The sequence below is a fragment of the Xenopus tropicalis genome, chromosome 9 (assembly GCF_000004195.4).
Source record: "Xenopus tropicalis strain Nigerian chromosome 9, UCB_Xtro_10.0, whole genome shotgun sequence".
Lineage (NCBI taxonomy): Eukaryota > Metazoa > Chordata > Amphibia > Anura > Pipidae > Xenopus > Xenopus tropicalis.
The window spans coordinates 3,845,853-3,858,665 of record NC_030685.2 but is presented as its reverse complement, the minus strand read 5'-3'; the positions used below and the strand labels follow the sequence as shown (position 1 = coordinate 3,858,665).

At 44.3% G+C, this 12,813-nt stretch overlaps 2 protein-coding genes across 2 annotated transcripts in view; both read left to right on the top strand.

Annotated features, from left to right (window-relative positions):
• The window catches only part of h2ac14 (H2A clustered histone 14), a 1,193,713-nt gene that overhangs the window by 393,648 nt on the left and 787,252 nt on the right, over positions 1-12,813 (top strand).
• The window catches only part of LOC100488817 (gastrula zinc finger protein XlCGF66.1-like), a 41,811-nt gene continuing 35,361 nt past the window's right edge, over positions 6,364-12,813 (top strand). The window contains exon 1 of the mRNA XM_031893018.1: positions 6,364-8,068. Within this exon, the coding sequence (XP_031748878.1) occupies positions 6,588-8,068 (1,481 nt within the window). The 5' untranslated portion in view covers positions 6,364-6,587. The remainder of the gene's footprint in view (positions 8,069-12,813) is intronic.

Here is a 12,813-nt window from a genome sequence, read left to right as displayed (position 1 = left end):
ATAGTCATGGTTCTTAGTGAGTGTGGTTCTGTATGTGAGTGGATAGGTCAGTGTGGGTCTGTATGTGAGTGGATAGGTCAGTGTGGGTCTGTATGTGAGTGGATAGATAGGTCAGTATGGGTCAGTATTTGAGTGGATAGGTCAGTATGTGGGTCTGTATGTGAGTGGATAGGTCAGTGTGGGTCTGTATGTGAGTGGATAGATAGGTCAGTATGGGTCTGTATGTGAGTGGATAGCTCAGTGTGGGTCTGTATGTGAGTTATAGATAGCTCAGTGTGGTCTGTATGTGAGTGGATAGATAGGTCAGTTGGGCTGTTATGTGAGTGGATAGGTCAGTATGGGTCTGTATGTGAGTGGATAGGTCAGTGTGGGTCTGTATGTGAGTGGATAGATAGGTCAGTGTGGGCTGTATGTGAGTGGATAGATAGGTCAGTGTGGGTCTGTATGTGAGGGATAGGTCAGTATGGGTCTGTATGTGAGTGGATAGGTCAGTGTGGGTCTGTATGTGAGTGGATAGATAGGTCAGTATGGGTCTGTATGTGAGTGGATAGATAGGTCAGTGTGGGTCTGTATGTGAGTGGATAGGTCAGTGTGGGTCTGTATGTGAGTGGATAGGTCAGTATGGGTCTGTATGTGAGTGGATAGATAGGTCAGTATGGGTCTGTATGTGAGTGATAGATAGGTCAGTGTGGGTCTGTATGTGAGTGGATAGATAGGTCAGTGTGGGTCTGTATGTGAGTGGATAGGTCAGTGTGGGTCTGTATGTGAGTGGATAGATAGGTCAGTGTGGGTCTGTTGTGAGTGGATAGGTCAGGTGTCTGTATGTGAGTGGATAGGTCAGTGTGGGTCTGTATGTGAGTGGATAGTAGGTCAGTATGGGTCTGTTGTGAGGTGATAGGTCAGTATGGGTCTGTATGTGAGTGATAGGTCAGTGTGGGTCTGTATGTGAGTGGATAGGTCAGTGTGGGTCTGTATGTGAGTGGATAGGTCAGTGTGGGTCTGTATGTGAGTGGATAGATAGGTCAGTGTGGGTCTGTATGTGAGTGGATAGGTCAGTGTGGGTCTGTATGTGAGTGGATAGATAGGTCAGTGTGGGTCTGTATGTGAGTGGATATAGGTCATGTGGGCTGTATGTGAGTGGATAGATAGTCAGTGTGGTCTGTATGTGAGTGGATAGGTCAGTATGGGTCTGTATGTGAGTGGATAGGTCAGTGTGGGTCTGTATGTGAGTGGATAGATAGGTCAGTATGGGTCTGTATGTGAGTGGATAGATAGGTCAGTGTGGGTCTGTATGTGAGTGGATAGGTCAGTGTGGGTCTGTATGTGAGTGGATAGGTCAGTATGGGTCTGTATGTGAGTGGATAGATAGTCAGTGTGGGTCTGTATGTGAGTGGATAGATAGGTCAGTATGGGTCTGTATGTGAGTGATAGATAGGTCAGTTGGGTCTGTATGTGAGTGGATAGGTCAGTATGGGTCTGTATGTGAGTGATAGATAGGTCAGTGTGGGTCTGTATGTGAGTGGATAGGTCAGTGTGGGTCTGTATGGGAGTGGATAGATAGGTCAGTATGGGTCTGTATGTGAGTGGATAGGTCAGTATGGGTCTGTATGTGAGTGGATAGATAGTCAGTGTGGGTCTGTATGTGAGTGGATAGGTCAGTGTTGGGTCTGTATGTGAGTGGATAGATAGGTCAGTGTGGTCTGTATGTGAGTGGATAGGTCAGTGTGGGTCTGTATGTGAGTGGATAGGTCAGTGTGGGTCTGTATGTGAGTGGATAGGTCAGTGTGGTCTGTATGTGAGTGGATAGGTCAGTATGGGTCTGTATGTGAGTGGATAGATAGGTCAGTGTGGGTCTGTATGTGAGTGGATAGATAGGTCAGTGTGGGTCTGTATGTGAGTGGATAGGTGTCAGTGTGGGTCTGTATGTGAGTGTATAGGTAGGTCAGTGTGGTCTGTATATGAGTGGATAGTCAGTGTGGGTCTTTATGTGAGTGGATAGGTCAGTGTGGGTCTTGTATGTGAGTGGATAGATAGGTCAGTGTGGGTCTGTATGTGAGTGGATAGATAGGTCAGTGTGGGTCTGTATGTGAGTGGATAGATAGGTCAGTATGGGTCGTATGTGAGTGATAATAGTCAGTGTGGGTCTGTATGTGAGTGGATAGGTAGTCAGTGTGGGTCTGTATGTGAGTGATAGGTAGGTCAGTGTGGTCTGTATGTGAGTGGATAGGTCAGTGTGGGTCTGTATGTGAGTGATAGTAGGTCAGTGTGGGTCTGTATGTGAGTGGATTAGGTCAGTGTGGGTCTTTATGTGAGTGGATAGAGGTCAGTGTGGGTCTGTATGTGAGTGGATAGGTCAGTGTGGGTCTGTATGTGAGTGGATAGGTCATGGGTCTGTATGTGAGTGGATAGGTCAGTGTGGTCTGTATGTGAGTGGATAGGTCAGGTGGGTCTGTATGTGAGTGGATAGGTCAGTATGGGTCTGTATGTGAGTGGATAGATAGGTCAGGTGGGTCTGTATGTGAGTGGATAGGTCAGTGTGGGTCTGTATGTGAGTGGATAAGATATAAAAAATATATTTTCATGGTTTTTAGCTGTAGGCTGTAAGGCTCCTTGGCCAAGCCCCTCCCCTCTCATTAGTAGGGGCTCCTTTTTGTCCCATCAGGAAACCCTATAAAAGCCCCACTCTCTCCAGGAACAGGTTAGAAGTGACTGTCTATGCGCACTTCTCCATATATGTGTTATCAATAAACGTTTTCTCTTACAGCAACATCAACGTCTTCTATGATCAAAGGGCTCCGTTACATCCCCCCCACAGTACACGGGCCACATTTTCCCTAAAAGTTCAAATAGATCCTGATACAAACAGCTGCCGTTACTCTATAATAATCAGTTCATATAAATAGTTCCGTGTTAAATGTTACCGTTAGTTTCTCTGTTATATTTCACAGTCGTTAGTCAAACACTTTAATGACTGTAGCGCTTGTCCTGTAACTCTATTTGCTTATTGGCAGAATAATTAGGGACTCACTGAATCCAGGATTGGGTTTGGGATTCGGCCAGGATTGGCCTTTTCAGCAGGATTCGGATTCGGCCCAATCCATGCTCCTGGCGGAACCCAATCCCAGTCCTTAACCCTTTTACTGCCAGTCGTTTTGGTCAAAGCGGAACTTGTATTGCCAGACAGTTTTTGAACATTTTGCACTTTAGGGGCCTTTCCTCGGGGGGGACTTTTAGTTTACCCAGGAAAACAACATATTGGTAGAATTTTTGTGTAATTCCAATTCTGTAACAAGATAAAGACTTCTAAATGTCTAAAAATGCAAAAAAAAAAAAAAAAATTTCCATAATATAATCACATATACTAGAAACAAAAATTATTTTATGTACAAAATGACGACTGATTTGGAAAGTCCCATGTCTCCTGAACGTGCCGATACCAAATATATATAGTTTTATGGAGAATTCCCACGTGTATAGGCCACAAACTCCCGGCAGGACACTACCAAATTCCACTGACAGAAGGTTTATCCCAGAAAATTATACATTTCTGGAAAGAACAGATTCTGGGGAATCCAAAATAGGCCCAACTGTCTGTCTGCTCCAAACTACCAAGTGACAATGCTTTCCTAAAGTTATTGGTTTTTATCAAAATTTGTGAAATCTTTTTAAAAATCGCTTCAAAGTTTCCAGTCTATAATATCTTATCTCCCACAGGTCATAAAGTAACCAGATAAAACACCCTAAATATGGACCCCAGGGGTCCCCTGAACAGTTTGATGCCCAATATGTATAGATATACCCAAGTCTGTGGTGTGTACTGACCCCAAAATGAAAATAGCGCATATGGATTTCTCGCCTGCCAACTCAGCTTTTGCACACAGAGCCCCCTGTCAGCGTATTATGTGCCGTAACCCCCCTAACTATACAGAGCCCCCTGTCAGTGTATTATGTGCCGTAACCCCCCCTAAATATACAGAGCCCCCTGTCAGCGTATTATATGCAGTAACCCCCCTAACTATACAGAGCCCCCTGTCAGTGTATTATGTGCCGTAACCCCCCCTAACTATACAGAGCCCCCTGTCAGCGTATTATGTGCCGTAACCCCCCCTAACTATACAGAGCCCCCTGTCAGCGTATTATGTGCCATAACCCCCCTAACTATACAGAGCCCCCTGTCAGTGTATTATGTGCCGTAACCCCCCTAACTATACAGAGACCCCCAGAAAACCATATATTTGTGGAAAGTACATATTCTGATGAATTCAAAATAGGTAAAGTTAATTTTGTATACACCTGGCAAAGCGAAGCTAAAAACAGATTAGGAACACTAACAGGGATAAAAATGCGATAAAACCACAAAAATTGTGCAAATCAATGAAACAACAAAATAATGCAGTTACCCCCCTAACTATACAGAGCCCCCTGTCAGTGTATTATGTGCCGTAACCCCCCTAACTATACAGAGCCCCCTGTCAGCGTATTATGTGCCGTAACCCCCCCTAACTATACACAGCCCCCTGTCAGCGTATTATGTGCCGTAACCCCCCCCAACTACACAGAGCCACCTGTCAGTGTATTATGTGCCGTAACCCCCCCTAACTATACAGAGCCCCCTGTCAGCGTATTATGTGCCGTAACCCCCCTAACTATACAGAGCCCCCTGTCAGCGTATTATGTGCCGTAACCCCCCTAACTATACAGAGCCCCCTGTCAGTGTATTATGTGCCGTAACCCCCCTAACTATACAGAGCCCCCTGTCAGTGTATTATGTGCCGTAACCCCCCCCTAACTATACAGAGCCCCCTGTCAGCGTATTATGTGCCGTAACCCCCCCTAAATATACAGAGCCCCCTGTCAGCGTATTATATGCCGTAACCCCCCTAACTATACAGAGCCCCCTGTCAGTGTATTATGTGCCATAACCCCCCTAACTATACAGAGCCCCCTGTCAGTGTATTATGTGCCGTAACCCCCCCTAACTATACGGAGCCCCCTGTCAGTGTATTATGTGCCGTAACCCCCCTAACTATACAGAGCCCCCTGTCAGCGTATTATGTGCCATAACCCCCCCTAACTATACAGAGCCACCTGTCAGTGTATTATGTGCCGTAACCCCCCCTAACTATACAGAGCCCCCTGTCAGCGTATTATGTGCCATAACCCCCCCTAACTACACAGAGCCACCTGTCAGTGTATTATGTGCCGTAACCCCCCCTAACTATACAGAGCCCCCTGTCAGTGTATTATGTGCCGTAACCCCCCCTAACTATACAGAGCCCCCTGTCAGCGTATTATGTGCCGTAACCCCCTAACTATACAGAGGCCCCTGTCAGTATATTATGTGCCGTAACCCCCCCTAAATATACAGAGCCCCCTGTCAGCGTATTATGTGCCGTAACCCCCCTAACTATACAGAGACCCCCAGAAAACCATATATTTGTGGAAAGTACATATTCTGATGAATTCAAAATAGGTAAAGTTAATTTTGTATACACCTGGCAAAGCTATGCTAAAAACAGATTAGGAACACTAACAGGTATAAAAATGCGATAAAACCACAAAAATTGTGCAAATCAATGAAACAACAAAATAAGTCACATGACAGTGTAATTAGTGGCCAGAATATCTGATCCAACAGTCAGGCTGTCAAAATAAATAGTTTTTAGGTAAAAGAAACTAAAAACAAAGTGGTAAAATGAAAAAAACAACAAAAAAAAAACCCTAAGTGTTTGTGTGTACATGTGTAAAGGTTGTGTGACAGTGTGTAAGTGAGTGTATATAAGTATGAAAAAAAACCTGCTAAATTGTGTGCTGTAAGTGTGTATAAATGTATGCAACTGTGTGTAAGTGCAAAAAACCCCAAAAAACAACACCTTACCTGTCCTGAAGCACTGATCGCTTGCCTCTGTCCTCCAGGCTGCAGGAACTCAGTGGGCGGCGGCATTGGGGGGAAGCAGGAAGCACAGATGTGATCCCATGACAGCCCCCCTGGCTCGTTGCGCAGGGGGCTGTCATCACTAGAAACTTTCTGCAGCGGCGGCATGTGCTGCAGAGAGAATGCTTCATCTGCCGACGACGTATGGGACACGTCATTGGCAGTTAATCCCTTTTTCTGCCACAATGTATCCCATACGTCATTGGCAGTAAAAAGGTTTAATCACGTGACTTTTTGTCACATAAACACGGAAGTTGAAAACACCCCGTTCTCTTGCAATCTTTATTAATTTATTTTGCATATGCAAATTAGGATTCGGTATTCGGCCAAATCATTCATAAAATAATTTTCTTAAAAAAACTAATGACAAAATACAAGTTATTTCCCTCAGATATATCTCTGATCTCTATCCTTCCCTTTAGCAGCCTGTGAGTATAAAGATGGGAGCGATGTTACAGCACATACGGAAGCAACTTTATGTTGTAATAATGATGGGAATCTCACAAACCCTGATGTTTCTCCAGCGGAACAGCCCCCACCGGCCAATGGGATTAAAGAGGAAGAGGCTTCATGGGAAGAGGAAAACCAATCAGATTGCAGCATTAATCCCCTTACAGAACAGATACAGGGAACAGACACGCCTACTCCTATCATGGGGTGCAGCCTGAATAACAGCTCGGCAGTTAATTATGCATCAAATGATGTAAAGGAACAGCCCCCACCGGCCAATGGGATTAAAGAGAAGGCGGCTTCATGGGAAGGGGGGAACCAATCAGATTGCAGCATTAATCCCCTTACAGACCAGATACAGGGAACAAATACTCCTATCATGGGGAGCAGCCAGAATACCTTACAAATGATGGATGATAATCATGATGAAAAGTCCCACCAATCTCCGCAGAAATCTCACATAGCAAAAAGAGTAGTACGTATGAAATACAGCTGCAATGAGTGTCATATGCATTTTAGTAATAAGAGAGACTTTTATAAACACCAGAGAACTGAACTTTATCGTTATCAAATGACTCACACAGAGGAGAAACGATTTTCTTGTTCTGAATGCGGGAAATGTTTTTCAAAACGATACACCCTTATTTGTCATAAAAGGACTCACACAGGGGAGAAACCATTTTCTTGTTCTGAATGTGGGAAATGTTTTTCAAAACGATATACCCTTATTTCTCATCAAAGTACTCACACAGGGGAGAAACCATTTTCTTGTTCGGAATGTGGGAAATGTTTTTCATACAAATCTCAACTTAAAACTCACCGTAGAATCCACACAGGGGAGAAACCATTTTCTTGTTCTGAATGTGGGAAATGTTTTTCATACAAATCTCGCCTTAACACTCACCATAGAACCCACACAGGAGTGAAACCATTTTCTTGTTCTGAATGTGGGAAATGTTTTTCAGACCAGTCACAGCTTAAAACTCACCATAAAACTCACGCAGGGGAAAAAACATTTTCTTGTGTTGAATGTGGGAAATGTTTTTCAAATGTAGCTGAGCTTGATTGTCATCAAAGGACTCACAAAGGGGAGAAACCATATTCTTGTTCTGAATGTGGAAAATGTTTTTCACATCAATCACTCCTTAAAAAGCATCATAGAACCCACACAGGGGAGAAACCATTTTCTTGTTCTGAATGTGGGAAATGTTTTTCAAAGCAATCCCACCTAAAAATTCATTATAGAACCCACACAGGGGAGAAACCATTTTCATGTTCTGAATGTGGGAAATGTTTTTCATACAAATCTCACCTTAAAACTCACCATAGAACTCACACAGGAGAGAAACCATTTTCATGTTCTGAATGTGGGAAATGTTTTTCAGAGCATACCCACCTTAAAACTCATTATAAGACCCACACAGGGGAGAAACCTTATTCTTGTTCTGAATGTGGGAAATGTTTTGTAAGGAAATGCCAACTACATAGTCATCAAAGGACTCACAAAGGGGAGAAACCATTTTCTTGTTCTGAATGTGGGAAATGTTTTTCACATCAATCCCAACTTAAAATTCATCATAGAACTCACACAGGGGAGAAACCATTTTCTTGTTCTGAATGTGGGAAATGTTTTTCACAACAATCCTACCTTAAAAAGCATCATAGCACCCACACAGGGGAAAAGCCATTTTCTTATTCTAAATGAGGAAAAATGATTTGCATTGAACAGGAGTCTAAAAATACTTTTACGATGAGGAAAACCGTAAACTTGTTATACAAAGGAAGCATCAGGCAAACATTTTCTTTCTCTGGCTCTGCATTGGGAACTGAGGAGCCCTCTGGGATATATCTCCCCCTCCCCCCAACAGATAATATTCTGGGTTTTATTGAACAAGAAGGGACATATTCCAAGGGGTACGAGCCCCCCAGGGTATCACTTGGGCAGATGCTGTTCCCTAATGCTCACACAGTAGGTAACATAATGGGGATATACCCAGCTGGGAATGACTTGCCGGGTACATAGGCTCTTACTGGGTAAATATAAAGCCTATAACATCATCTTGTCATTATTAACCCAATGTCATTTCCAATGGGGCATTTGTTGGGATGAAAGGAAAGGGGGTTGCACCATTATCCTATAAAGGGTCTCTTTACATTAAATCAGTTTTGTGAAAAGCCTTTGTGTCAGTCCGGTTTATTGGTGCAATTTATATTTGTTTTCGTGGTTGTTAATAAGACAATGAATATATATTGTTTATAATTACCAGTAGTAGAACATTGTACCACGGGAGCCATAGAGCAGAAAGGGAAAATGTGGCCCCGTGATACTGTGGGGGGGATGTAACGGAGCCCTTTGATCATAGAGACGTTGATGTTGCTGTAAGAGAAAACGTTTATTGATAACACATATATGGAGAAGTGCGCATAGACAGTCACTTCTAACCTGTTCCTGGAGAGAGTGGGGCTTTTATAGGGTTTCCTGATGGGACAAAAAGGAGCCCCTACTAATGAGAGGGGAGGGGCTTGGCCAAGGAGCCTTACAGCCTACAGCTAAAAACCATGAAAATATATTTTTTATATCTTATCCACTCACATACAGACCCACACTGACCTATCCACTCACATACAGACCCACACTGACCTATCCACTCACATACAGACCCACACTGACCTATCCACTCACATACAGACCCACACTGACCTATCCACTCACATACAGACCCATACTGACCTATCCACTCACATACAGACCCACACTGACCTATCCACTCACATACAGACCCACACTGACCTATCCACTCACATACAGACCCACACTGACCTATCCACTCACATACAGACCCACACTGACCTATCCACTCACATACAGACCCACACTGACCTATCTATCCACTCACATACAGACCCACACTGACCTATCTATCCACTCACATACAGACCCACACTGACCTATCCACTCACATACAGACCCATACTGACCTATCCACTCACATACAGACCCACACTGACCTATCCACTCACATACAGACCCACACTGCCCTATCCACTCACATACAGACCCACACTGACCTATCTATCCACTCACATACAGACCCACACTGACCTATCTATCCACTCACATACAGACCCACACTGCCCTATCCACTCACATACAGACCCACACTGACCTATCTATCCACTCACATACAGACCCACACTGACCTATCCACTCACATACAGACCCACACTGACCTATCTATCCACTCACATACAGACCCACACTGACCTATCCACTCACATACAGACCCACACTGACCTATCCACTCACATACAGACCCACACTGACCTATCCACTCACATACAGACCCACACTGACCTATCCACTCACATACAGACCCACACTGACCTATCCACTCACATACAGACCCACACTGACCTATCTATCCACTCACAGACCCACACTGACCTATCTATCCACTCACATACAGACCCACACTGACCTATCCACTCACATACAGACCCACACTGACCTATCTATCCACTCACATACAGACCCACACTGACCTATCCACTCACATACAGACCCACACTGACCTATCCACTCACATACAGACCCACACTGACCTATCCACTCACATACAGACTCACACTGCCCTATCCACTCACATACAGACCCACACTGACCTATCTATCCACTCACATACAGACCCACACTGACCTATCCACTCACATACAGACCCACACTGACCTATCTATCCACTCACATACAGACCCACACTGACCTATCCACTCACATACAGACCCACACTGACCTATCCACTCACATACAGACCCACACTGACCTATCCACTCACATACAGACCCACACTGACCTATCCACTCACATACAGACCCACACTGACCTATCTATCCACTCACATACAGACCCATACTGACCTATCCACTCACATACAGACCCACACTGACCTATCTATCCACTCACATACAGACCCACACTGACCTATCTATCCACTCACATACAGACCCATACTGACCTATCTATCCACTCACATACAGACCCATACTGACCTATCTATCCACTCACATACAGACCCGCACTGACCTATCTATCCACTCACATACAGACCCATACTGACCTATCCACTCACATACAGACCCACACTGACCTATCTATCCACTCACATACAGACCCATACTGACCTATCTATCCACTCACATACAGACCCATACTGACCTATCCACTCACATACAGACCCACACTGACCTATCTATCCACTCACATACAGACCCATACTGACCTATCTATCCACTCACATACAGACCCGCACTGACCTATCTATCCACTCACATACAGACCCATACTGACCTATCCACTCACATACAGACCCACACTGACCTATCTATCCACTCACATACAGACCCATACTGACCTATCTATCCACTCACATACAGACCCACACTGACCTATCTATCCACTCACATACAGACCCATACTGACCTATCCACTCACATACAGACCCACACTGACCTATCCACTCACATACAGACCCACACTGACCTATCCACTCACATACAGACCCACACTGACCTATCCACTCACATACAGACCCACACTGACCTATCTATCCACTCACATACAGACCCACACTGACCTATCTATCCACTCACATACAGACCCATACTGACCTATCCACTCACATACAGACCCACACTGACCTATCCACTCACATACAGACCCACACTGACCTATCCACTCACATACAGACCCACACTGACCTATCCACTCACATACAGACCCACACTGACCTATCCACTCACATACAGACCCACACTGACCTATCCACTCACATACAGACCCACACTGAGCTATCTATACACTTTGGCTGTCACTGCCGACACAGACCCTGCTTGTGCTTGTGCAGTTGGGGGGGAGCAGGAAATCAGGTATATCCCGGGGGTATAGTTCTCATTTTAAAGGCAATTTCTCCTTCATTAGCAAAACTATAATAACTCATAAAATCAGACCCCCAAACCCCCAGAAATGTTTTCAAACTTTACATAAGCTGCCAAATTTTATAAAATGGGAGTGGTTATTTAGGGGGTGTGGTCACGAAAAAGGGGATGGCCGAAAAATTTTCAGCACACTACGCGCGCCATTTCTTTTTGTCCCTCTTTCAATATTTCAAATGTTGGGAGGCTAAACTGGGAAACAGGGCAGCAAACTGGGAAATGGGGTTCAATGTTGATAAGTGCAAAGTTCTGCCCTTTGGTAGAAATAATATAAACGTGAGCTATCTACTGAATGGGAGTGAGTTGGGGGGATCCTTAATGGAGAAGGATCTGGGGGTTTGTGTAGATAACAAGTTGTCTAATTCCAGGCAGTGTCAGTCTGTGGCTACTAAAGCCAAATTGTTGAATCTGGATTTTTTAGCCATTTAGATGCAAAGTAAATCTAGGAAAAGTCGCAGCATTTTTTCTGTGATTTTTAAAAAACAAATCAGAATCGAGTTATTGAGTAAATGAGCCCCCAAAAGTGAATCCTGATCCCCGGTTGGGTGACAGACATCAGGGCTGCCCCATATAAAGCAGGACTGTAGGGAGGTATGAAATGGATTCAGAATATTGCATTAACGCCAGGCATGATATACATATGCTCAACGATGTATATGGTCGAAGCGCATAAGTGGAAAAACAAAAAAATATATGCAATAGTGTAAAAACGTTTATACAAAGTGATATCTTATTACCATATAGTAAACCTGTGCTCAATTAGTATTACACTCACACCACAGTGCAGTACCACTAACTGCTTACCAGATGGCAGTGTTGGTGAAGCAAAACGATTGTGATGTATTCATCCACAGTATACAGCTATATAAACGAATAATGTATCTTTGATGTAGGACGCAACTGTATCCACGTGTAGAATGAGATTGATGTGTTTTCTTGCAGGATGTGGCTGTATCCTCAATGAGGCACAAAGAGAAGAACCGCCACTAGTGCAATATTATTTATTGTAAAACAACTATTAAAAGAATAAAACTTACAAGATGTCGTGTGATACAGGAACATAAAAAGCCCAACACATTTCGTGTACTTAGCGGTACACTTCCTCAGGAGCAAGAATCAAATGCAGCCCCAAGGCACCCTGAGAGTTCTAGTTTAGGGAGGAAGTGCAGCAGCGAATGGCAGCCCCCACATCACATGACACAGTAGTACAATCACACAGCAGGTGCAGCAGGAAGAAGGGGGCAGTGCAGGGAGTTTGGGATGGAGAGGCTGGAACAGCAGCAAAGAGGGGGAAATAGGGAGCTTCATTCTACACTAGTCAGTCCCATTGCATGCTGGGTATTGTAGTTTTACAGTAACCTTGGCAGTAGGCAAACTGTACAACTACATTACCCAGCATGCATAGGGAGAGGCAGGCCAGGTACACTAGGTGGGAAAAG